Source organism: Homarus americanus, unplaced genomic scaffold (genome assembly GCF_018991925.1).
Source record: "Homarus americanus isolate GMGI-L3 unplaced genomic scaffold, GMGI_Hamer_2.0 scaffold55640, whole genome shotgun sequence".
Classification (NCBI taxonomy): domain Eukaryota; kingdom Metazoa; phylum Arthropoda; class Malacostraca; order Decapoda; family Nephropidae; genus Homarus; species Homarus americanus.
In genome coordinates, this window is record NW_024713650.1 from 4405693 (window position 1) to 4431867 (window position 26175).

Below are 26175 nucleotides of genomic sequence, written 5' to 3' on the forward strand. Positions count from 1 at the left end.
TAGGTTAAATCAGGTAAAGTTAGGTTAGAATTGGTTTAGTTAGGTTAAGTTTGGCTTTGTTTAGTTAGGTTAGGTTTGACTTGGTTTAGTTCGGTTAAGTTTGGCTTTGTTTAGTTAGGTTAGGTTTGACTTGGTTTAGTTCGGTTAAGTTTGGCTTTGTTTAGTTAGGTTAGGTTTGACTTGGTTTAGTTAGGTTAAGTTTGGCTTGGTTTAGTTAGGTTAGGTTTGACTTGGTTTAGTTAGGTTAAGTTTGGCTTGGTTTAGTTAGGTTAGGTTTGACTTGGTTTAGTTAGGTTAAGTTTGGCTTTGTTTAGTTAGGTTAGGTTTGGCTTGGTTTAGTTAGGTTAGTTTTGGCTTGGTTTAGTTAGGTTAGTTTTGGCTTGGTTTAGTTAGGTTAGGTTTGGCTTGGTTTAGTTAGGTTAGTTTTGGCTTGGTTTAGTTAGGTTAGGATTGGCTTGGTTTAGTTAGGTTAGTTTTGGCTTGGTTTAGTTAGGTTAGGTTTGGCTTGGTTTAGTTAGGTTAGTTTTGGCTTGGTTTAGTTAGGTTAGTTTTGGCTTGGTTTAGTTAGGTTAGTTTTGGCTTGGTTTAGTTAGGTTAGGTTTGGCTTGGTTTAGTTAGGTTAGGTTGAAGCAATAAAAGATATCACCTGTAGCTGACTGGTACTAATAGGTTAAACAATAAACACAGTTGTAAACACATCTTTAATAGTGTATTGTGACGGTACACAAAACCCTCTTCATAATTGTAGTGAAAATTACCACACTCAATATAAATAATACAACTAACCCCAATACGTATTTAAAGCCTTATTTAAATCTGGAAAAATATTTGGTATCTTGACCAAAAATAATTATATACAATAGGAGCAGGACTGCTTATTGTATATCCTTTATAACCATGAAAAAACGATCAAGATTTTACTGGTTTATCTTAGTGGTCCGACAAAGGGTAATAAATATTAGGTAGAATCAAGAACAAATGCAATCATATAGTATCTCTAGCCCCAGCCTACCTCAGTCCTCCCCACTGGAAAAAAAAAATCAAGTTGTACATTACATCCTGTGTCAATGCTAAATACTGGACCTGAAAACAGACAATCAAGGCATGATGGATGGATCAGTGTTAAGGGGTTAGCTTCCTGTCAAGAGAGGACTCTACTTGTCTGGGACAGTGATATGATGGTAAACACACTCCAGTATATGTGACGGTAAGGCTCGTTAAGACAACGGCTGTTAATTGAAGATTTCCTATTAAAATTATGGGAAATTATCTGAGGGCATTATGAAATTAAGTACAGATTTAAATGGCTCACTTTTTAGGAACAGATCATCAACTATTGACACAACATTGAGGAAAAGTTATAAAATATGAACATAAAACACTTTGTCTACATGATACAAGTAAGCAGCACTTATAACACATCTCTCTAACACCCAGCACATCATAACTAATTGACACTAATCAATATACAGTATACTGTATTCATATGCTTAAAAACACGATTTACACATCACAAACAATGGCAACAAATTAACAATATATGATGATACTCTGTTTTCAATTGTTCATTTATAAGATAATAACAGCCCCTTCAATAAGTGTTGATTTTTTTTTTAGTTTAACAAATTTATTGACAAAGCTTGTAGTACAGTTTGCCTATTCCGAGTAATTCAGTCAGGTCTTGACACTGAGGGTGGTATCACTTCTCACTGCCACGCAGGACAGAGGTTCATACACAAAGAAATACATCATATTCATCAGCGGTGAGGGTGACATCTACAGTAACTACACGTTTTTTTGTAGGTCACTCACACCATAGGGCTTATAATTTGTGCAATAAGGCCCTTTATTTTTTATGAAACTTGGCAGGTACTGTATGTTATTTACAAACCATTTTTGTTACCTAGAAAGCAGGTTGCCAGGAATCAGGCATTTTAGATGTTACTATAAAAATTATAGGCAGTACCACGTTGTGAAGTCTGTCATAGCTAAACCATCTGGTATTCTTCAGACAGTTTTAAGGAAAAATAAAGAACAGTAGTATCACAGGTCTGTAGGATTTAATGTTCCTGAGTTTTGTCATTGGGGTCAGTGCGTCGGACAAAATCCTTGGTCGATAATCACGTTGGTTTTCTATTCCCAATATCTATCTACACTTCATTAACCCCTTCAGTATAGGGATGCCACTTTTAATATTTCATTTGGATTACACCAGATGATTTTATTCAGCTCAGAGGGAACCCTATACACAAGGGGTTAATATAACAATATGGGGTGTTTCTAAAATTATGCAACCCTTTCTATATAAATTTGAGTAATGAAAATTCAGTAGATGACCAAAACCAGATTTACTATTGTCACATTACATAGTTTCAGTGAATATATATATCATCACGTGCTTTGAAAAATGTGTGTGTGTGTCATGTTCAATTTCTACTGGTATCTTTATTCAGTGGATAGATATGTTTCTAGTAAAGAAGAAGAAAGAGAGGAGGAGAAGAAGAATAAGAAGTAGTAGTAGAAGAAGAAGATTGCACGACTTTAGAAACACTCAGTAAGTTTCTATAAGACATTAAAATTTTTCTCTCTCATGGTCTTTACAGAACACCTTGAGGTTTATTATGGACAGCTGTAAGTCTACCATATTATGCCAGAAAGAATTATACAATACCCAATTATTTATTTTCAAACCAACACGTTACAAAAAAATACAATATAGTTATAATACAAGTTATCTACCACCATTTTTCATACAGTATTTGATGTTGTAATAAACCACAAGCTAAGAGATGTTTGTTGATGTTTTCAATCATGGGCGGTGGTCCACAGATGAAAGTTTTCAGTGACGACACATCCAGAGACGCCACAGATGACTTGAGAACTTCGTGTGTTATGTGGCCGTCTGTTTCAAGAGCAAGATTAAACACACATCAAATTATTGTCACAACACATGGATACTTTTAAGGTAGTATTTAATGTTTCCTCTAACTAATAACCAATATCAATACTCTACTAAATGTATAAATAAACTGTGGTGTGGATATAGATTTTAAAAGAATAGGATTTAGTAGTTTATGAAATGGGACATGCTGCTGATGCCTGATGTTGGGGTGTTTGAGCCACTGCAATAAACCGAACAGAAATATTGGGAGTTTTGTTGAGGACAGAGAACACCATAGCAGTACCCATCTGTTACACCAATGAGAATAAATGAATGATGGTGAATGAGTGAGTGTGATGCTCTGTGTTGAGACATACAAGGGCCAACAAGTGTCAAATAAGAACATGGGGGTAAATCACAGGCAGAGACTTGCTACAGATGACTGGCTGGAACACCACTTAACCCCTTGTGTACATAGGAGTCTCTCTGTGCTGATTAACTATCTGGTGTTAGATAAATAAAATGTTAAAAGTGGCATCCCATAGTGAAGAGGTTAATGTCTAAATTGAAATAAAAGAGAAAATTTTTGTAACTCCACACTGAACCATCTCCCATCCATTGCCAAAAGGCCCAGAATATGCACCACAACACAGCATTACTCCCACACATCAACAATACACCTCCCAAAACTACCATCTATAAACACACTGATAAGAAAGATAATAATTAAATGTTAAGAGAAATTAAAACAAAAACTCAACTGACATGATTGCTATATCCTCCTAAACTTGAACTAAAGGGGATAAAAATAAATGGACTGGTATTCGACAAAACTGTAAAATGTACAAATGAATGAAAGCGACGGCAAGGGAATTTTATCTACGAGAGAAGGAAAACAAACGCCTAATGTCCTAATTCTCCAATACTTTTTATTTGTCATTACACTACAGCTTTTACCAATCGTGACTGTTAATGATATACAAGAAGGCAAGATTTTGGGTGAAGAGCTTACAGGTGACGAGTGATGAATCTGGCGGAGGTTCTCTAGTTGTGAAGTAACGCACCTCGGTCTCTGGAGTCTTCACTGAGATGGTGTCTAACAAGGCCTGTAAGAAGAGTATTAATGCTATAGTGGCCATAACTCATAGAAAATGGACTAACATATGATCCCGATGACTCAACTTAGTGGGGAAGAATATGAGAGAAATTGCATCCAGTGTAATTCTATCACACATTGTAGGTTCCCACACACACACACACACACACACACACACACACACACACACTAGACTTGTGGGATGGACTAAAAACAGACTAAAAAATCACCAAGGCTGAGGCTAATCATATGGATAAATTCAGCCACTTTGTCTCTTATAATGCTGAGGATTGAATGAACCTCAAGAAACCTAACCTAACTTAACTTAATCTAACCTAACCTGACCTAATCTCAAGCGAGGGTCAACGTAAAGTGACGAGCGCAATTTCTCACCCATCACCAGAAACAACATGATGAGATTTGACCATACAGTATGATTAGCCACAACCCCTCATGGAACCACAAAACACACACACACACACACACCTTATAGAGTAATTCATTATAATCGAGCCGAATATAAAAGTAGAATTCTCCCCGGACGATATTCTTCTTTGTTTTCCTCGTGAATCTGGTGGAGGCTGTTGGCGTGGAGGAACATGGAGCCTTGGTTGACGCCTACGCCCCGCCCACGGAGGAGGTCGTAGGACTCGTCGCCGATTCTGGGCGTGAGTAGAAGTCTCCCCCTGCCCGGATTTTAACCTCTGATCCTACCTTGCACTATTACGGGAAGATAAACAAGCAGATGGTGAAGAAAAACAAGAATAATAAAAAGACAATAAAAGAAGAACATAAAAAAGAGGTACAAGAAGAACATTAATAATAATAATAATAATAAAAAATTAATGAAATACCAAACCCTAAAAAAAAAAAAAACTATATTTGAAGATGTTAATGTATGACAAGCACAAAACCTACTTAGTGTAAATAATTAAAGACATGGGATAAATTTATAATGACTGAGTGATTCAATAAGACAAATGTATATGGTACTTAGAAATTATGGGTAACTAAGTATATACGGTACTGTATAGGTGGATAATTGTGTTACAGTAAAGGATGATTTTGTTCTAGAAATACAGCATCATGTAATGTGAATTAGCCCAGACAGTTGAGTTCTAGTAACCTTTAAAGCATCTAGTCTCGTAACACATAACAGACCGATCGTCCGTCCGACAATTGGTGAAAAATTCTAATATAAAAACATAAAAATAAATAATAAAAGAGATCACCTGAAGAATATCCACCTTAACCTATTTCACTTCAAGATTAACCCACCCTAATGCTAACCTAACTTCACTTAACCTCATCTCCCACAAATAGTGTTAAGGTTGTCAATCTCTAAATGATATAGGGTGGTGATTCTTCAGATGATCCAAACAAAGTTATTAACCTCACACAGAAGGAACACACGGGGAGAAGAAATAGGATGTGTTACCTGATCGTGAACCCAGAATGCAGGAGGCCATCTGGAGAACTTAATGCCCAGTTGTAAGGTTCCTGTCTCCGCCAGATGTGTTGGACAAGAGTACATGGAGAAGCCTCCCACCGTCTCCATGCCGGGGATGAACATGTCTATCCTGCAGGTGATCGACGACTATTAAATCCCAAACAATAATTTATGAAAAATCCTCTTCTCTACTACAGAATGAAACACTGGAAGATGAAGGTCATAACAAAGTACAAACCAACAACCTGAATGGCTAGTAAGCTCTTAGGTGGTGAAAAGATAAAAATAAATAAATAAAATGAAAACATAATGATATACCACAGTACTTATGATGAGTGATACAAGTTGCCTAAACACACAGCAGTACCGTACATGATACTGTATCTTGAGGTGACTATTACTATAATGTATTTTTATCTCCTCAGTAACTCAATGAAGGGACTCACAACTGAGGTCTTACAACTTACCATTGTCCAGCCTTGAAAGTGAAGTTTGGGTTTTCTACTCTGAGTGTGACCGAACGTACTGTTGAAGATTCCATTCCCATGTCTGTTACAACTGCCTTGGCCACTACAGGAAGACGTGTGTGACGTGCAGTGATCTTGAGGTGCTTGCCGGCTCCCTCATCACTGGCAACATGACCAATATTGGCATCTTCCTTTGGGGTTGCAGTAGCAAGGAACCTGAAGAAGTACTGATTATTTTCACTTACTGTACAACCACTTAACAATGAAAAATATAATATAAAATTATAAAATTTTAAAAAGTGCATAAATGTGCATTTAAACTCCTGAAATAAAGAATATCATTAATACTTGTAATAAAAAATAATAAATTATTACAAAAAATAATAAAAAATACTGTTCGTTGTAGGAGTTTCGTTTGTTACAGCATTTTCAATTTTATAGGGAAAACCGTTTGTTATAGGAATATTTGTCATATAAACTGTTCGTTATAGCATACCCCACTGTATTTATAACAGGAAAGAAATTTCACTAGAGGCAGGACCTTGTTTCCCTGTGACTGGCTGACAACATTTTCAAAAATATTCTTTTTAGCCCCATTAAACTGTGTTGCTCTTTTTGGTGTGAATATCATGCACTTTTCACAAGAAGCAAGTACAGTATGTATCGTATATTAATAATGAATTCACTGTATTGTACACAGTATAACACTTGAGTATGGTGCTTGGTGGGAGGTGCCATAGTGATAAGAGTAGGTAGTGACCTGGGCTGCTCACAGCTGTTACCCAACACGTCATGGTAACCAAACTCTTACTCTAATGTTAATAAAGTTTAGGTTTAACATATATAAATACACAAACAGGCACACATATAGGAGTTGTAAGCTTATACCATAGGCGGGCAAGGAGTGACTTAATAGAAGCCTATAAACACCTCCGAGACCATAACACAGTCCAGTGTTCATATGTAATACTGGCGGACACCCATCCCACTAGGGGCCAGAGGTTGAGGCTGAAGAAGCCACAATTTCAGAAAATATGGTAAATATTCGTCCATTGGCTGTCCTCAGGTTTGATACAAAAATATTTGTTATTTTTGGTGTTTTTATGGTGTGTTTTACTCAAATCTCACCATCACTTCTGCTGCAAATTAGCAGTTTTTGAAAAAAACAAAAATACAATTTTCATTTGTAACCGAAATTGCTAATTTGAACAGAAATGGCAGTCAGGTTTGACACACCATAAAACACACACACTAACTTAACCTAACCTAACCATTTTGGGGGAGGTCACGTGTTACTGTGGTGGAGGATACAGCTGGGTGAGCTGGTACACTTATGGTTACAGACAAAAGAATTTGTCTTTTGTTAAAAGTAAACAATTTTCACACATAGGACACAGTCTTCATGTTGGTGAGTCACCGTGATCTTGTAATACTTGGATTGCTTCACTATTGTTCTGATAAACTCTCTGAATAACAGCTAGATAAGGGAGAGAGCACTTACCACACGCCATCACGAGCCTTCAAAATTATTGGCCAGCCAAGTCACATGACACGATACCTGAAGATCATTGGTTGTTATGTCACAAAGAGGAAAGAAGTGACTGGTAACATGGCGGGTACTGAAATTTATGCCTAGAAATTTGTGAGATACAATACTCCGTTAAAATTGATTCGTACAAGAAATTATATGTAGTCTTATATTTGGTTTATATAGTCTTTGTGTCTATAATATTGAAAATTGGAAACCTGTGGACAGCCAATGGACAAATATTAACTAAAATTGTCAAGGCAAATTTTTTGGAGTGAGAGTTATAAACTACTGGAACAATCTAGAGAGAGTTGTGGCAGCACTGAGTGTGAGCTCATTCAAGACCAGACCTGACCAACACTGGCTTAGGTACATACACATCCTGGAGCCAGTACATGCTCAGTACTTGCCAACAGTGAACAGACTTGACCGACTGTCCAAGCTGCCAAGAAGCTGACAATTGGCTACCGTAGAAGGATAAAGTAAAGTGGACCCTACTTACTTGCTCTTTAAATAGCAGTAACTTCGGTAAAGGTTACAGCGCTACCACCAGAAGGAAATGTGCGATTTGGTTTAAATTTATTCTACACACTATTGGCATGATATTAAACACAGAAATGGAAACAATACAAAAAACCTACTAAAACCTAATAGAACCTGACCTGACAAACCCAACCTATTAGGTCAGGTTCTATTAGGTTCTATACATTATCGTGTTCATTTATGTATTTAAAATTATGATAACATTGTGTACAAAATATTTAAACCAACGAAAACAAAGAACCAAGGAAACTCGACCTAACGATTGTCACAAGACGCTGTAAAAAACTCTAGACCATATAAAGAGAGAATGCATTTAATAATCAAACACAAGAAGAATAAACCGGTACACACGTAATTCTAAACTTAATAAAGATACATAATTATTCTATTAAGAGGATCAGAAGTAATGGAATATAATTTATACAGGTTTTTTTTTTAGAGGAAGAAGCAATGGTGGTGGGAGGGGAATTGTGAAAGCCGGACTGACTAACGGTAAGAAAATTATATTGGTGTTTGAAATGCACCAAGAGAAGTAATTTTAATGCCATAACATCAGTGTTTGCCGTGTTTTTACTCCATAAGTTCCCTGCCCACTAAAATCACCAAAATAATAAGTACAATATAGACAAAAATAGATATAAAGAATAAACAACTTCTGATGGTAGCTCTTTCGTATACCTTTACCATAACTTCTATACCCTAACCCTAAACAAATTGTGGTACATAATTAATTACATAATACAGCAGAAGGTATCTTATATCTCCTATCAACTTACCGAGACATTCTATACACCAACCCTTCAAAAATTCAGGTACATAATTCCTTACATAATCCAACAGGAGTTATCATACTTTATATCTACATCAACTAACCGAGATATTAAGGACGTATTAAGGCGGAAGCTCCTCGTTAACATCTTCAGTCCCATCTTGATCACTTTAAAGGCTTTATTCTTAACATTCCACACAACAGATATTACATCACTAGTGGGTCAGGTCGTCGTCTGCAGCTGTTGGTGAAATTAACCCAAAAGATAAATATTCCCTCTCCACCAATCACTGTTGTTGGTGAAAGTAATTTAAAATGTAAACAAACCCTGTCCACCAATCACGGTCCAAAGATTCCACGCAATACCTTTGTGAAAATAACAGTTATCTGATAACTTTATATATATATTTCAGATATACATTTAACTGATATAAATATTTTATTTTGTAATTTTTTGTACATATAATTTTATTAAATATTAAGTATTTCCTAGGTAAGAATTTATTGAATGACTTATCCGAATGTATTGAAGAATACTTGACTTCGACTCATTAACTTTATGTTTTTCCTTATTAACCGATTAAATAATTTACAGTTTTCAATTAATAATATTATGAAATTTTTTATATACTAATAACTTACTAAAAGTTTAAATTTAAGATAATTATAAAAAATATATATATATTTGTAGTCAGGTAGAAGGATGGAAGGTCATCTGACGTGTGAGAGCAAAACAAAGTAGATAAAATCACTAATGTTAGAAATATACCTAAAATAGTACCTTAACACCAATATATTTTTAAATAGACATAACTAATCCAACATAATATACTTAAAATTTACTTAAATTAATATTATATATTATATATAGTCGGATAATGATATATTTGGTTGATTCGTGTCATTGAAGTATAAAAGTTTTCCCGGTACTGTTCGTGGTAATTATCTTAACATCAAGTACATGGCGTCGAGAGGACCAACACGACCAGACTCTCGTTCAGTCATTACCTATTATCACAAATTTCTACGTAAGTTCAAATTTATCCTTATTCTTGTAACACACCCATTAAGATAAGACTATAGAGATGTTATTAGTTAAATTAAGTATATTACCTTTGAAAATAGCGTATAATATGTCTTAGACTGTCTTATCATGGCTGGGAAGTTAACTGATTATAGGAGGTGTATCCTTCCTCTGAATCGGAAAATTATGTAGATTGTATCATTTTGTACCTGTTGAGTGTTTCTGGTGTACGAAATTCAACCAAAATTTCTGGAGATACCATTTGAATGATGAGAAACATGGAAATGGGAATGAGAATGAACATAACCTTACAGAACCAAAGAAAGGTAAATTTGTATTGTCACACCGCACTCTGTTAGAAAGTCTAAAATATATTTTTCTTGTGTATTTGTGTGTGTTTAGACCGAATATGACCTTCATTACTGGCGGAAATTAGCCGGGTTTTTTATCGAATTTTTTCGTTGGACTTTTTCAGAATCATGGCAAAATACCAAAAACACTAGAAAAACAAAACCAAACCCTAACCTAACCTAACTGACTCTCACCATATGATGTAATCACCTATTTCTTACCTTATTGGCCTCTGGTTCTTGTTCGTGGTTGCATTCTGAGATCTTACCCAACACCACATATGTTGGTCTTTCGATATTTACATTCAGTCTTGCTCTTAGTACACTTTACTGAGGTTGGAAGAACACCATGCCATCGAAAAATTCTATAGTTTCTTCTTTTTCCCCCAAAACTGCAATCAGCTCCATATAATTTAAGTGACACCCATCGCAGACTTCTGTGGTCGGAACTGAACTTGAATTTCAAAATATGAGAGCCAAATATAACTCAATTTAATTGGGCCAAATATACTGCGAATTAAACCAAATCATTATTAACAAGCAAAAATGCTTTTGATTGGCTGTGTGGCGTTATGCGGGAGCGCAGCGTGATGATTTATGAAGGAGCTGGGAGACATGCAGTGTTGGAGGTGAGGCGATAATGGAGGAAGATTAATGGAAGAAAATAGAAAATTTTGGATATGCTATCTCCGTTATTACATTTCTGCGGTAATGTAATAGATGAAAATTATCTTATAATTAGACGTCTTATTGAATATGATAATAGAGTAGTGGTAGGAATGTGCGGTGTGTAGCACAATTATACCCAAAGAAACCTATACCTAACTATCTAGTGGGGGACTCTGCCCTTGGACCCCACCATCATATTAGGCAAAAAATAATTTTTATATCTGGTACCAATGGAAGCAACTATCTTAAAGTGGCGTGGTGTAATTTAACCTTTTTTGTGGACCAGTACAGTCAGTCGTTGCATTGAAACACATATTTCTTCTTCACTGTCAGTTCTCTGCCACATTTTGAACACTTGCATGTGCTGCCAACTAGTCAATGTTGAAAGATGATCTCTTGGAGACTGTCTTCAACCTCTACAAGCACAGATAAACTTGTGATATTATACCGAACATGATGTGATATGGACGCCATTGAAAAAGTATGTGGTTTCTCCCTCAGTCCTCCTTGAGGTATAACAATAAGTAAATGAACATACAGTTCACTTAGAATTCAATGCTTCTCGAAAGGTAGCCGTTGGAAATGAATCAAAACACAATATGGGTTTCGATTCCAACAATATAATCTTCAACATTTATAAAATGAATAGGTTTAAGAACCTATTGAGCGGAAATAGAAAATGATTTAGGATTTGCACAGAACATAGACAAATGACTCTAGAGAGTGAAGGCTAAATAAGGCACTCCAAACCTATGATAAAGGCAGTAAAATCTCCGATATGACGCTTCATCGTTTATTGACAATTTAACCCTATGCTTCAGGTCGCGTCCTGTAACATGTGTCTGTAGAGCTTTGGGTCACGTCACATGACTTTTGGTGTTTCCCGGAGTCAATGTGGGAAAAATGTCACAGGATCTGAATATTGAGTCATATATAGTTAGATAGAAAAATAAATAAAATAAAATAAATATTTCTTCTATAACTTTTCCGTCGGAAATTTATAGTTTTCGAGATAATTGAAATTTTTTATTTAGCCAATCAGTGGTAGTTGTTTTACGTCAGTCTTGTTAGCGAATCAGGAGTGAGTATTTATGTGATGTAATACTCGAGCACCAATGAGGGTAACTTTCAGTCCCGCTCAGTTTCAAGATGGATACTGTGTGTGAAGGCTGTACATTGACTGACTGGCGGGTTATTCACCGTGTTTTGGAGAATGATGCAGCAGCCAATGATATTTTTAGGGCTCACTGTGTTCTCGCATCATGTGTAAGGTGTCTAAAATGTAAATCTCGAGTGTCTGTATCGTAGGCTATACAGTACCCCCAAGGACATGTCTCATATTGTGATCAATTACTAGATCTGTAATAATGATGTTAAAAGTGTAAATAGTTATAACATAATATAACAAGCGTCACGTACAGTATGCCCTTACAATTTGCGGCCTTCGATTATTCGCGGATGACACCCTGGATATACCCAAGAGTGTCTGCAGGTGGTTTTATTATACCGTTCGGATGGGAACCCGTGAGTTGCGTCCGTAGGTGTCTCTTTTGTCCCAGGTAGCTGAGCCATGTGCACTCACTCCACCTCAGTGACGGTCCAGGTTAAACACTTGTCCGTTTCGTGTGTATGCTACCCTGCTCTCTTGATAACTGTGCTCCTTGTGCTTGTGATGGCTCCCAAATGCCCTCAACCACCTTCATCTAGCCAGGGAAGAGAAAAGGTCATGTACAGTATTTCTCCCATACGTACGCCTGGCAACGGCGGTGGGGAGTGAGTGAACTGAATCGACACCTGACAGACTGAAGTGAACAGGATAAAGACTTACTGATTATACTCCATTGTGATGCCCAGGTTAGGTTAGGTCGAGTTAGGTTAAGTTGGGTTAGGTTAGGTTGGGTTAGATTAAGTTGGGTTGGGTTAGGTTAGGTATTCAAGGAGTATTACTAAGCCTTGGTAGAGCACTTAAGTAAACACCATGTGAGGTGTGAGTCATATTACAGATAAAGATAAAGCTTATCAGTGACACAGTGTCATCATCCAGCAAAGCCAAACCTAACTAACCTAACCTTATCTCCTAACCCCAACCAAACAACTAATCAGCAACTAACCCTACCTAACCCAACAACCCCTACCAACAAACCCTACTAACCCAGCAAGCCTACCTAACCCAGCAAGCAACCAAAGCAACCAAACCCTACCTAACCTAACCAAGCCTACCTAACAGCAACCCTACCTAACCTAACAACCCCTACCTAACACAACCCCTACCCTAGCTTAACCCAACCCCTACCTAGCAACCAACCTACCTAACCCAACAACCCTACTAACCCAGCAACCCTACCCTAACCTAACCCTGCCTACCTAACCAGCAAGCCTACCCCTAACCCAACCTAACCTGCTTAACCAAACCCTACTAACAGCAAACCTAACCTTAACCAAGCCTAACCCTACTTAAACCCAACCCAACTTCCCCAGCCAGAACTAAACTACACTAACATCATCAGACTACAGGTAAGGTTGGGAGCTCATGTTGGTTAGAATCCCATGTGCATTTCTCCTGATGATTAAACACTCCTAATGCTGAATGGGGAGGTTGGGTTAGCTAGTGGGTTAGCTTTAGTTGAGGATTGCTTAGATTGAGTTAACTATAGGTTGGGTTAGCTTAGGTTTAGTTAGCAAGTTGGGTTAGTTGGGGTTAGCTTAAGTTGGGTTGCTTTGGTTGGGTTAGCTAGGTTGGGTTAACAGAGTTGGGTTAACAGGTTGGGTTAGCTAAGTTGGGTTAGCTTAGGTTGGGTCAACAGGTTGAGGTTAACAGGTTGGGTTGGGTTAGGTTGGGTTGAGTTAGGTTGGGTTAACGGATTGAGTTAGCAACTTGGGTTTGGTTAGCAGAGTTGGGTTAGCTTAGGTTGGGTTAGATTAGGTTGGGTTAGCTTAGGTTGGGTTAGCTTAGCTTAGGTTGGGTTAGATTAGGTTGGGTTAGCTTAGGTTTGGTTAGCTTAGGTTGGGTTAGCTTAGCTTAGGTTTGGTTAGCTTAGGTTGGGTTAGCTTAGCTTAGGTTGGGTTAGATTAGGTTGGGTTAGCTTAGGTTGGGTTAGCTTAGCTTAGGTTTGGTTAGCTTAGGTTGGGTTAGCTTAGCTTAGGTTGGGTTAGATTAGGTTAGGTTAGCTTAGCATTACGGTGTTTACTCTTCATGAAATCCAAGTTAGATTGAGCAGTTTGTTGTGGAAGTATGTTTAGTTAGATATCTATAAGGCTTAGTTTAACTTGTATGGTTCGTTTTGATCACCGAATCACCTCGTTTAAATATCTGCCATGAGAAACTACCCGGGTCGTGTTTCCAGCGGCAACATGGGAAGATATGTTGATGTCGTGAAGGATATAAACAGTATGTTGTGGATTTACAAATACAATTATAGTCATCCTATGCTTAAAAGAACCTAACCTAACCCCACCACCCACCCCACCACCCCCACCCCAGCCATTAGGGAAAGAAACACGAGTATGCCATTTGCTGTGTAGTGATTGGGTAAGTCAAACAGGTGTGGTAAACACTTGTGGTCGTGTTCATGTCACTATTGGGGACAGGTGTGGTGGTGGGGAGGTAGATTTAGTGGTCCATACAGTTAAAGGTTATGCGTGTTCAGTTTGTGTCTGTCTGTCTATTTATCATATTGCCACTTATCAATTTATGGGTCATTAAGGCAGTTATAGTCTGTTCTTGTTACTTTTATTGTGACCTTTGTGTAATTCATCATTCACCTACTTTAAGTAATTAGTCTTCACCTATTAGACCCAGGGGCCACCTAATATCAACATCTGTACACGTTTCATAATTAATCACGTTTTACAGCTGCCGTCCACTGTGAGGGTTTGTGTTCACTTGTGAGGGTGTTGAGCTATCCATCTTGACCAGAATAGGTGAGTCTCATTTGGGGTATCTTTCACTACTGTCTCCTGGGCTCAATCCCTGGCCCTGGACACATTTGAGAAGGGTATTATCCAGTGTGATATGACCAAACATGGTAGGTCTTGTTCGGGATCTACGGTTTCCCCCTGTACTTACACTAGACGATAAAGGTCATAACTAAGTCGAATAAAAGTTAACTAGGTATGTGTATGTATATAATTAACTACATTTATTCAGCTGTGATTTAATGTACCACACACACACACACGCTCATGGTTGGATCTCACATTTGGTGCTGGAAAGGTAACAGTAGTTGTGATTGAGTGTGTGGTGGTAGTAGGGTGTAGTGTGATGGGTGAGTGATGATCTTTAATACCATTTGACTTAATCTTGCCATTTGTTCTAATATTGTTTGTGGTGTTTAAGTGAGCGTTTAAGTCAATAATGGTCTACATGATCGTATAATTTGATCACCGAATGATTAACCCACCCCAGCTTATTTCACCTGAAGATTAACCACACTAAAACTAACCTACCTCCCCCCCCCTCCCTCTGAGTAGTGTTTAATCACCAGTTGAAGTTAGTGAGGGGAACTATTCTACAGTAGTGTTACGGACACATGTTCATTACACACATCAGTTACGTCTTTCATCATCCATAAAAATTTTCTCCTGGTCGAGTAATTTTTTAGATTATTTTTATCCTCTTCATCACCGATCGGCTCGTTATCTGCCTGAACAGTCGGTCACATCTTTATTACGTACTCGTGGCAAGTACTGGGCATGTGCACCAGCTCCTGAATGTACCTGAACCTGCTCCAGTGTTGGTCAAGTCTTGTCTTGAAAGAGCTCAGACTCGGTGCCGTCACAACACTTTCTGGTAGATTGTTCCAAGAGTTCACAACTCTCACTCCGAAAAAGTTTGCCCTCACAGTTTTCTGGACTTGTGGCTTCTTCAATCTTGAGCTGTGACCCCTTGTGGGGCGAGCGTCCGCCAGCTCCAAGTAAGGACACTCGACTGAGTAGTGCCCCTTGAGATGCTTATACACCTCAATTAGGTCTCCCCTTACCCACCTGTAGTATAAGCTAGGCAAGTTCAGGCGCTCCAATCTCTGAGGGTAGTTGACGTGCCGAAGAGCCGGCACCAGTCTGGTGGCCCTCCTTTGGACATTTTCAGTTAACTAACACTCCCTAGCATATCTCGGGAACCAGGCGGGGAAGCACCTCACTCTTGAAGATCATTATGAGGGACAGACCGTCTAGATATCTGAACGACCTTCTTATAAGACCTAATAAGTTAGTTGCTTGGTTCACCTTCTTTTCACAATGGCCCGAGAACTTCAGCTCATTGTCAACATACACACCCAGGTCCTTTCACATTCAGTCTCAATTAATGCAGTTTCTTCATCCCGTTGGGACATATGATACGCCTCCTTACCGTTGGTACGCCCCAGGTGCATCCTCTTACACTTCATGACATTGTGTCTCAGCAGCCATTTCTTCGACCATTCTTGAAGCTCACAGAGTTCCTTCTGCAGTTCTTCACAGTCTGTTTGGTTCTTAATTTCCAGAAATAACTAGGCATCATCTGCAAACATTTGTCTGGAGGAGTGTACAACGTCAGGCATGTCATTTATGAAACAAACAAACAACAGCGGGCCCAATACACTGCCCTGTGGTACCCCACTTGTCACGGGTACACATGACGATTTCATTCCATTAATCACCACACACTGCTTGCGGTCATAGACAAAGTCTCCAATCCACACTAGTACACTTCCCCGAATTCCGTACCCTTCCAGTTTAAATTTTAACCTTTCATGGGGTACGCTGTTGAAAGCCTTTGCAAAATCTAGGTCCAGTATATAGTGTTGATATTGTCACCCTGTTCCAGAATATGGGTCCAAACATTCAGTACCTTCAGCAATTGTGTTAAGCAGGAGCGCCCCAGCATAAAACCATGTTAGCATTCCTTTACAAGGTTGTTTCATAGTTGATGTTTCATCTTGGCATCTCTTATAATGCTCTCAAGTACTTCACACTATGCTGGTCAGGCTCACTGGTCTATAATTATTCGTGGAGTGACGATCGCCCGTCTTGAAAATGCGACCCACATAAGCCATTTTCCAGTCACTGGGGACCTTCTGCTCATCCAGGCATTTATAGAACAGGATCTTCAGGGGCTCAGCAAGTTCGTTGCTCAACTCTCTTAGCACTCTAGGATGCACCATGTCAGGTCCGGGACTCTTATGGACCTTTAGCCTGGACAGTTTATTTCCTGGATCTGGTATACTATACATCCTCTTGTCCTGCTCATCATTTATCCTCCTAACCCACGTCTTGAATTTCTGGGTTTTCTTCTTAATTTTATCGACCTCCACATGGTTCATGTGTAGTGGTCTCCTTGTATTCCTAGAGGCACTGGGTTTGGTCTTGGGTATATATTTCTCGATCAAATGGGTCACTTTACTAGCTGTAATATTCAGCGTAGTGTTCACGTTGTTGTGCCTTAGTGAGTCAGGCCAGTGGATACCCCTCATCTCCTTCCTCATCCCGTCATAATTTCCTCCATAATAATTGTACCTTGGCATGGTTTTGTCATGAACTAAGTAACAGTTAAATCTGAATGACAACACTATATGGTGACTGGTGCCAACTGGGGCTAGGTGTTCCAGTTTGGCCACCATTCCCTCCTCATTTGTTATGATGAGGTCTAGTGGCTTGGGTGTTTGCTCCCCTCTGTAATGTGTCGGGTCTCTAACATGTTGGAACATAAAATTATCTCTCAGAGTTTCTACAAAAAGAGTAGCAGGTCGATGTCGCCATAGTTAAAGTCCCCCATGGTAAGGAGGTGGCTAGGGTTGAGCATCGCTGCATTGTCTATTAAGGCTCTTAAGTTCCTTTGGTTAATAAGCTACAGTTTGGAGATCTGTAGATACACCCGACGATAAGTAAGTCTCTTCCCTTTAATTTAATTTTACACCACTCGGACTCTCAAACACATCCTCTCCCTGTATTCTCACCTGGCTGGCTCTAAGGTCTTGCCTTTTTTCTTTTTTTTTACGGATATTAGCCCACCTGGACGCAGGTCACTGACCCACATCAGGGCCCGGGGAGCGAAAATGTAATAATAATAATAATAATAATTCAGATAAGTAAAATTTATAATAAAAAATACAAAAATAAAAATAAAATAATAATGATAATAATAATACTGAAAACACTGCAATAATAATAATAATAATAATAATAATAATAATAATAATAATAATAATGATAATACAGGTTGTACCTCTCTAGTCCGGCATTCTGTGGTCCGGAAACTCCCGTGGTCCGGAACGATTTTAGTTTGTCCAATAGGTAGATAGGCAGCTTTTTTTTTTACTTATCTGAATTATTATTATTATTACAGGAGTATTAAATTTTTGCCCCTCAGGCCCCAATGTGGGTCAGTGACCTATGCCCGGGTGGGCTAATCCCCTTAAAAAAAAAAGCCGCGGGAAATTAAGGTTTGTTTACATCCGGCAGTTCGGCTGCTCTCTCTCTCTCTCTCTGCTTGTCTATACAGAGTACAACATTTAACCCTTCAATATATATGAGCAGTAAATAAGTGTTGCTTTCATATTCTTATGTAGAGTAATGACGATATATTTTCACATGTGCGCACTTACATACGAGCAGTCTCACTTTTTTTTTTACCATTAATGGTTAGCTACTTATATTGTTCTATTTATTAACATTAAATAACATTACAGGTACTTCAAGCAACCATATTCATTTTTTACATTAATTTTACTACAGCTAAACTCAGGGTCTTATTTTCTTCAGTTTTATATGTAGAACCAATCAGTCACTGGTTTCATAAGCTTTAACATAAACAATGCCGGCAGCCGTCTCGTCTCCTCTAATATTCCACGTATTATTAATAAATTGTATTGTTAATTTTGCACACACGTACATTAATTCAATAAAAACAAATTCAGAAACATTAATTAAAATATATATGAACAGTAAATAAGTGTTGCTTTCATATTCTTATGTAAAGTAATGATGATATGTTTTCACGTGTGCGCATGCGCACTTACATATGCGATCTCTCTTTTTCTTTACCATTATCGTTAGCTACTTCTATTGTTCCATTTATTAACATTAAATAACATTACTTAAAACAACCATATTAATTTTACTACAGCTACAACCAAGGTCTTATTTTCTTCAGTTTTATATGTAGAACCAGTCAGTCACTGGTTTTGTAATCAACGAAAACAATGCTGTGTCATTTCCTCGTGTGTTTTAATATTCTACGTATTATTAATGAATTGTATTGCTCATTTTGCACACATAAACATTAATTCAATAAAAAAGACATTCAGTAATAAACAATAATGAATCTTTTGTACATAAGAGAAATGACGCTGTTTACACGATTATGCACGTCGTCTGCACGTTGGCGGGCCGTTCAAACCCGTCGAAATTCAAGTTTCCGCCGTCAAAATTTTTATTTATTTATTTTTTTGTGTGTTCCAATAAAATACGTTAAGAATTAAAAACTCGCAAAATTTGAGAAGCTACTATACGACATTTAACCCTTCAATATGTCTTCAAAGAGACCATGATGCAGAGAAAGTGGTGCTAGTGCTTCCAGGCATAAGCACAAGTCACTATCTATCCAGGAAAAGGGTGAATTTCCATGGTCCGGCACCGGTCAGGTCCCGAGGTTGCCGGACTAGAGAGGTACAACCTGTAATAATAATAATAATATAGAACCATAAAGAAATTAAAAAAAAGATCATTAGTGAGAAACAATATAGTATGTATGTTGTGTTGTCAATAGTAAGAGAAACAATTGAGACCCTGCAATTGTGTGTAAATGAGGCAGAAAGTCAGATCAGCAACCTGGGACTTGGTCACAATTTTTGCGATGCCATATGGCAGCAGGGTCTACCATTAGACAACACATTATGCTTCCAATATCTTCCCAGGCGGTAGTACCTCCCTGTTTGGTAGCTGCCTTCTACCTAACATAGATAACCACACCCCTCTTGCAAGTTGCTTGATAAAGGTTTGTAAATGAGTCATATCAAGCAATACTGAACTCACATTCCTCTGAGTTGATTCTCCTGTTCTTGTACAACAGTTCTACAACTCCTACAATATCTGGTTGGTGTACCTTCAGTAGTGTTTCAAACTCCTCTCTCTTATCAAGGAACGTGTCAGTATTAGTGTACACAGTAAAAAAATACCGCATGGATTATGTGTGAAACAATATGAAACCATGGACGAGGGAGAGTGGAATATGTGTGTAAGATAATTAATGTAATGGTGTTGATGATATTATGCTGGTCCTGTGGGACGTAACTAATATGGCCCTACCATTGGTAGGTGGAAACCTTTGCCATACAGGCACGGGTGGGGGGGTGTACCGCTGGCTGTGTGCTGGCGCTCTTGTTTCCACTACCCTCCCCCTGGATATGACCTACGTACACCTGTCCCCGTTCCTCCTTGACTCCTCCCTCCTCTGCTTCAAGCCCTGTAGGAGGTTTTTGTGCTGTTCCTTCTGCATTACTGTGCGATCTGGGTGGATGAATACACAGTACATATTTCGAAATGCCCCGCTTTTTGCTAAATTTTTGGCGTGCTGAATAACTTACCATTTTTTTATCGTTGCTCATTAGTGTGAGCCTGAGGGGGTGAGGCTTGTCCTCCTGCTTTTGTCCCAGCCTCCTCACATCCTGAGGGAGGCTGACATATTTAAACCCCCTGTACAAATATTCTCTAACTGCAACTTATCGTGTGTTTTCCTACTCTCAGGGACTTCATAAACTACTGTATTATGTTCCTGAGCTCGAAACATTCCCGTTGTTCCTCCTCTCCCCTAACAGTAGGTCTGCCATCTTTTCAAGACACTTCTTCAGAGACCCTAGCTGCTGTAGAACTTGTTTGGATCCTGCATTACTCTCCGCCACTTTCCATGGCCCTGTTAAAGCCTGAGCATAACTCTTCTTCACTACTCCCTCCATTGAATCAGCTAATTCCTCAGTCTTAGCGAGGATCTTTTTCCCAACTCGCTCTAGTTTGAGAACCAGTAAGGATCCAGCTTCAACTATTTCCATTCCTAAGAATCTCATTCCTTTACAGTTTGCATTCGCCTCATTTACTTTGATTTTGCCCAGACCCACACAATTTACATCTGACGTTGCCCTGCAGTAATTGCTTATCAACAGACTTCTTGGTGATGTTGGGGTCTTATCCCCTGATTCCCTGTTCCTCATGGCTGTCACTGTTGAGGAGGAAGGAAGTTGTTCAGATTCTGTACGAATCTTCTCAGCCTTAAGCCCAGATTACAATGTGATATAATTCTAATCATCTGCTTCGGCTTCATAGTACTAATATTAATCTATATTATTAATGTGATAGTCGTTTCTACTCTGTGTCTTGGTAGCAGGGCTTTAGCGTCAAGGTCCCTTTAAAGCCCCTCTCCGCTTCCTTCGTACATAGGCCACTTTGTCTGGTGCCAACTACAGGACTCTCACACTTAGTTTCTTCTGATGAAGAAATTTACCCCTCGCTTGGATGACTTCCTTTATAATCACATCTACTAATTGTAATGTAAGTGAACTAAGATGTGTGAGTGATCATGGCAGACTAATGTTATTAAAAAAATATATATAAAAAATCACTTAACTTCCCTGTTGCCGATGTTGATCCCGCTGGCACCCTCGTTCATCCAGTGTTGCCGTCCAAGACAGTTTGACTTGATTTCTGTTTTTTTTTTTTTTTTCAGGCCTCCTTGACGAGTTGTTGGTACCTCTTTGCTATCACTATGTACACTGTATCTTGCTATGAATGGTGGATCATATGCACAATCACAGTCCTTTAGAAAACACCCACACAAAAGAAAAACTTTCTTTGTGGCACCAATAATAGGTCTTGGCTACCTCCTGCCTGATTGCTTGTCCTAATTTGTTTTTCACTTCAATTTATTTTCAACCTCCACCGCGGTCACTGTTGTCACTATGATCTGTCTCAGCTAAAGGCACAACACTACACTCTCTGATCGGCCTTTGGATGGTCAATCACAGCCATGAACACAACTTGTTTATAATTTTCTGGCAATTTTTTGTGGTTGTATACCTCCCGGCCTGTTCCTCTGGTCAGTAGAGTGTTTTCCAATATACAATCGTGAATAACATTGAAAATCCTACATCGGTTTACACATTCACATCACTAAGACAATCTTCACGCTCTTATGTAATCAATGTCCAATTTCCGCCACTCAGTAACGAAGGCCAGTGTGTCAACACGCTTTGTTACAGAGACGCAACACCACACGACCCGCCAGAGACGCAACACCACACGACCCGTAAGAGTCAGAGTGGGGTATGCTATAACGAACGGTTTATATAACGAATATTCCTATAACTAACGTTTTTCCCTATAAAATTGAAAATGTTATAGCGAACGAAACTCCTACAACGAACAGTATTTTTTATTATTTTTTGTACTAATTTATTATTTTTTATTACAAGTATTAATGATATTCTTTATTTCAGGAGTTTAAATGCACAGTTATGCACCTTTTTAAAATTTTTACAATTTTATATTATATTTTTCATTGTTAAGTGGTTGTATTTGGGGGCCTAGAACGGATTACCCCTATAACGAACGAGGTTCTAGAACCAATTAGATTCGTTATAGCATACCTGTGTGTTATGACGTCAGATGTTTTGGTACAGTAACGGGAGGTCGTGCTGGAGGTGGACACTGTGATGTGATAGACGTTGCTGGCCCTCAGTTACACACCTTACATTTAAATCACATATTGAGTTGGTTCTCTCTCTCTCTCTACTGCTGCTGTACTGTGAAACCTCCACATAAAAGACTTCTCTCTTCGTATTATCCTTGACATGGGGAGGGGGGTAACATCTAACGGACCCTCGATATAATGAACTTTCCTCTCTATATAGTGCATTAATAGAGGTTTCACATCTAACGGACCCTCGATATAATGAACTTTCCTCTCTATATAGTGCATTAATAGAGGTTTCACATCTAACGGACCCTCGATATAATGAACTTTCCTCTCTATATAGTGCATTAATAGAGGTTTCACATCTAACGGACCCTCGATATAATGAACTTTCCTCTCTATATAGTGCATTAATAGAGGTTTCACATCTAACGGACCCTCGATATAATGAACTTTCCTCTCTATATAGTGCATTAATAGAGGTTTCACATCTAACGGACCCTCGATATAATGAACTTTCCTCTCTATATAGTGCATTAATAGAGGTTTCACATCTAACGGACCCTCGATATAATGAACTTTCCTCTCTATATAGTGCATTAATAGAGGTTTCACATCTAACGGACCCTCGATATAATGAACTTTCCTCTCTATATAGTGCATTAATAGAGGTTTCACATCTAACGGACCCTCGATATAACGGACTTTCCTCTCTATATAGTGCATTAATAGAGGTTTCACATCTAACGGACCCTCGATATAACGGACTTTCCTCTCTATAGTGCATTATTAGAGGTTTCACATCTAACGGACCCTCGATATAACGAACTTTCCTCTCTATATAGTGCATTAATAGAGGTTTCACATCTAACGGACCCTCGATATAACGAACTTTCCTCTCTATATAGTGCATTAAATAGAGGTTTTTCACTGAAGTATTTTAATATTTTATTGTTTCTTATTTTATTACAATATTAAGTTAGGCTCTATTTATTTATTCGTATTTTATTTATATTAATCTTTTATTTTGTTGTTTATTTACAGCTGTGGACGATGACCTAGGAGAGTTATTGACAGATCTGACGGGATGGCGGGAAATTTGAAGCATGTCGTTAATATGGCAAACTCCATTGTTGGGGTGTCTATCCTGTCCATGCCATACTGTTTTAAGGAGGTAAGAGTCTATCATGTCCATGCTATACTGTTTTAAGGAGGTAAGAGTCTATCCTGTCCATGCCATACTGTTTTAAGGAGGTAAGAGTCTATCCTGTCCATACTATACTGTTTTAAGGAGGTAAGAGTCTATCCTGTCCATGCTATACTGTTTTAAGGAGGTAAGAGTCTATCCTGTCTTTGCTATACTGTTTTAAGGAGGTAAGAGGCTATCCTGTCCATGCTATACTGTTTTAAGGAGGTAAGAGTCTATCCTGTCTTTGCTATACTGTTTTAAGGAGGTAAGAGTCTATCCTGTCTTTGCTATACTGTTTTAAGGAGGTAAGAGTCTATCCTGTCCATGCTATACTGTTTTAAGGAGGTAAGAGTCTATCCTGTCCATGCCATACTGTTTTAAGGAGGTAAGAGGCTATCCTGTCCTTGCTATACTGTTTTAAGGAGGTAAGAGTCTATCCTGTCCATGCTATACTGTTTTAAGGAGGTAAGAGTCTATCCTGTCCATGCTATACTGTTTTAAGGAGGTAAGAGTCTATCCTGTCTTTGCTATACTGTTTTAAGGAGGTAAGAGTCTATCCTGTCTTTGCTATACTGTTTTAAGGAGGTAAGAGTCTATCCTGTCCATGCTATACTGTTTTAAGGAGGTAAGAGGCTATCCTGTCTTTGCTATACTGTTTTAAGGAGGTAAGAGTTCATTCTGTCCATGCTATACTGTTTAAGGAGGTAAGAGTCTATCCTGTCCATGCCATACTGTTTTAAGGAGGTAAAAAGAGGCTATCCTGTCTTTTGCTATACTGCTTAAGGAGGTAAGAGTCTATCCCGTCCATGCCATACTGTTTTAAGGAGGTAAGAGTCTATCCTGTCCATGCCATACTGTTTTAAGGAGGTAAGAGGCCATCATGTCTTTGCTATATACTGTTTTAAGGAGGTAAGAGTCTATCCTGTCCATGCTATACTGTTTTAAGGAGGTAAGAGTCTATCCTGTCCATGCCATACTGTTTTAAGGAGGTAAGAGGCTATCCTGTCTTTGCTATACTGTTTTAAGGAGGTAAGAGTCTATCCTGTCCATGCTATACTGTTTTAAGGAGGTAAGAGTCTATCCTGTCTTTGCTATACTGTTTTAAGGAGGTAAGAGTCTATTCTGTCCATGCTATACTGTTTTAAGGAGGTAAGAGTCTATCCTGTCCATGCCATACTGTTTTAAGGAGGTAAGAGGCTATCCTGTCCATGCTATACTGTTTCAAGGAGGTAAGAGTCTATCCTGTCTTTGCTATACTGTTTTTAGGAGGTAAGAGTCTATCCTGTCCATGCTATACTGTTTTAAGGAGGTAAGAGTCTATCCTGTCTTTGCTATACTGTTTTAAGGAGGTAAGAGTCTATCCTGTCTTTGCTATACTGTTTTAAGGAGGTAAGAGTCTATCCTGTCCATGCCATACTGTTTTAAGGAGGTAAGAGTCTATCCTGTCTTTGCTATACCGTTTTAAGGAGGTAAGAGTCTATCCTGTCCATGCCATACTGTTTTAAGGAGGTAAGAGTCTATCCTGTCCATGCCATACTGTTTTAAGGAGGTAAGAGTCTATCCTGTCAATGCTATACTGTTTTAAGGAGGTAAGAGTCTATCCTCTCTTTGCTATACTGTTTTAAGGAGGTAAGAGTCTATCCTGTCTTTGCTATACTGTTTTAAGGAGGTAAGAGTCTATCCTGTCAATGCTATACTGTTTTAAGGAGGTAAGAGTCTATCCTGTCCATGCCATACTGTTTTAAGGAGGTAAGAGTCTATCCTGTCAATGCTATACTGTTTTAAGGAGGTAAGAGTCTATCCTGTCCATGCCATACTGTTTTAAGGAGGTAAGAGTCTATCCTGTCAATGCTATACTGTTTTAAGGAGGTAAGAGTCTATCCTGTCTTTGCTATACTGTTTTAAGGAGGTAAGAGTCTATCCTGTCTTTGCTATACTGTTTTAAGGAGGTAAGAGTCTATCCTGTCTTTGCTATACCGTTTTAAGGAGGTAAGAGTCTATCCTGTCCATGCCATACTGTTTTAAGGATGTAAGAGTCTATCCTGTTCATATCTAGATTGCATCATTAATTGTCGGGGTCAATCATGGTGAAGTTACAGTGTACACCTAACCCAACCTCACCTAACCTCACCAAACCCAACCTCACCTCACCCAACCCAACCTCACCTCACCTAACCTCACCTCACCCAACCCAACACAACCTCACCTCACCCAACCTCACCTCACCCAACCCAACCTCACCTAACCTAACCTCACCAAACCCAACCCAACCCAACCTCACCAAACCCAACCTAACCTATACACGTCTTTATGTTCCTTTGCTTCTATCGTAACTCGCCTATCAGGTAGGTACAGTATAACACAGATCCGACGGCCCCCTAATGATCATCTCCGTGTTTCCTGACCCCCAACAGACTGGCCTGGTGCTGGGTATACTCCTGGTGCTGCTGAGTGGAGTCGTGACCAAAAAGACGTGCTTGTTTCTGGTGCGTTCGGCGATCATGGCGCGCAGGAGGAGCTATGAGTTTCTCGGTACGTGAGGATTATGTT

The 26175-nt window shown here is 38.7% G+C and overlaps 2 protein-coding genes across 5 annotated transcripts in view; one reads left to right on the plus strand and one right to left on the minus strand.

The window, feature by feature from the left end:
• Window positions 1-687: 687 nt before the first annotated feature.
• LOC121873995 (oxidoreductase NAD-binding domain-containing protein 1-like) lies at window positions 688-12692 on the minus strand. Its single transcript, XM_042377876.1, has 7 exons — window positions 12606-12692; window positions 8839-8975; window positions 5895-6110; window positions 5416-5557; window positions 4464-4697; window positions 3894-3987; window positions 688-2902 (listed from the first exon to the last, which is right to left on the minus strand). The coding sequence occupies exons 2-5, from the start codon at window positions 8892-8894 to the stop codon at window positions 4596-4598; spliced, it is 516 nt and encodes a 171-aa protein (XP_042233810.1). The 5' UTR covers window positions 8895-8975; window positions 12606-12692; the 3' UTR covers window positions 688-2902; window positions 3894-3987; window positions 4464-4595.
• Window positions 9657-26175, plus strand: part of LOC121873964 (putative sodium-coupled neutral amino acid transporter 10) — a 43924-nt gene continuing 27405 nt past the window's right edge. For 2 of the 4 annotated variants that reach the window (XM_042377846.1, XM_042377861.1), the window contains exons 1-3: window positions 9657-9762; window positions 23481-23610; window positions 26040-26157. In XM_042377846.1, coding sequence (XP_042233780.1) covers window positions 23524-23610; window positions 26040-26157 — 205 coding nt within the window. In that variant the 5' untranslated portion in view covers window positions 9657-9762; window positions 23481-23523. Of the gene's footprint in view, window positions 9763-14640; window positions 14699-23480; window positions 23611-25418; window positions 25455-26039; window positions 26158-26175 lie in introns of those variants that run through there. The other 2 variants (XM_042377854.1, XM_042377867.1) reach the window with 2 other exon arrangements.

Coding starts and splice junctions, on each gene's coding strand:
- LOC121873995 (XM_042377876.1), bottom strand. CDS start 8,894: ATGGGACTGAAGATGTTAACGAGGAGCTTCCGCCTTAATACGTCCTTA. Junction 5,558..5,894: donor ACTTTCAAGGCTGGACAATG/GTAAGTTGTAAG, acceptor GATCACCTGCAG/GATAGACATGTTCATCCCCG. Junction 4,698..5,415: donor CATTCTGGGTTCACGATCAG/GTAACACATCCT, acceptor TTCCCGTAATAG/TGCAAGGTAGGATCAGAGGT.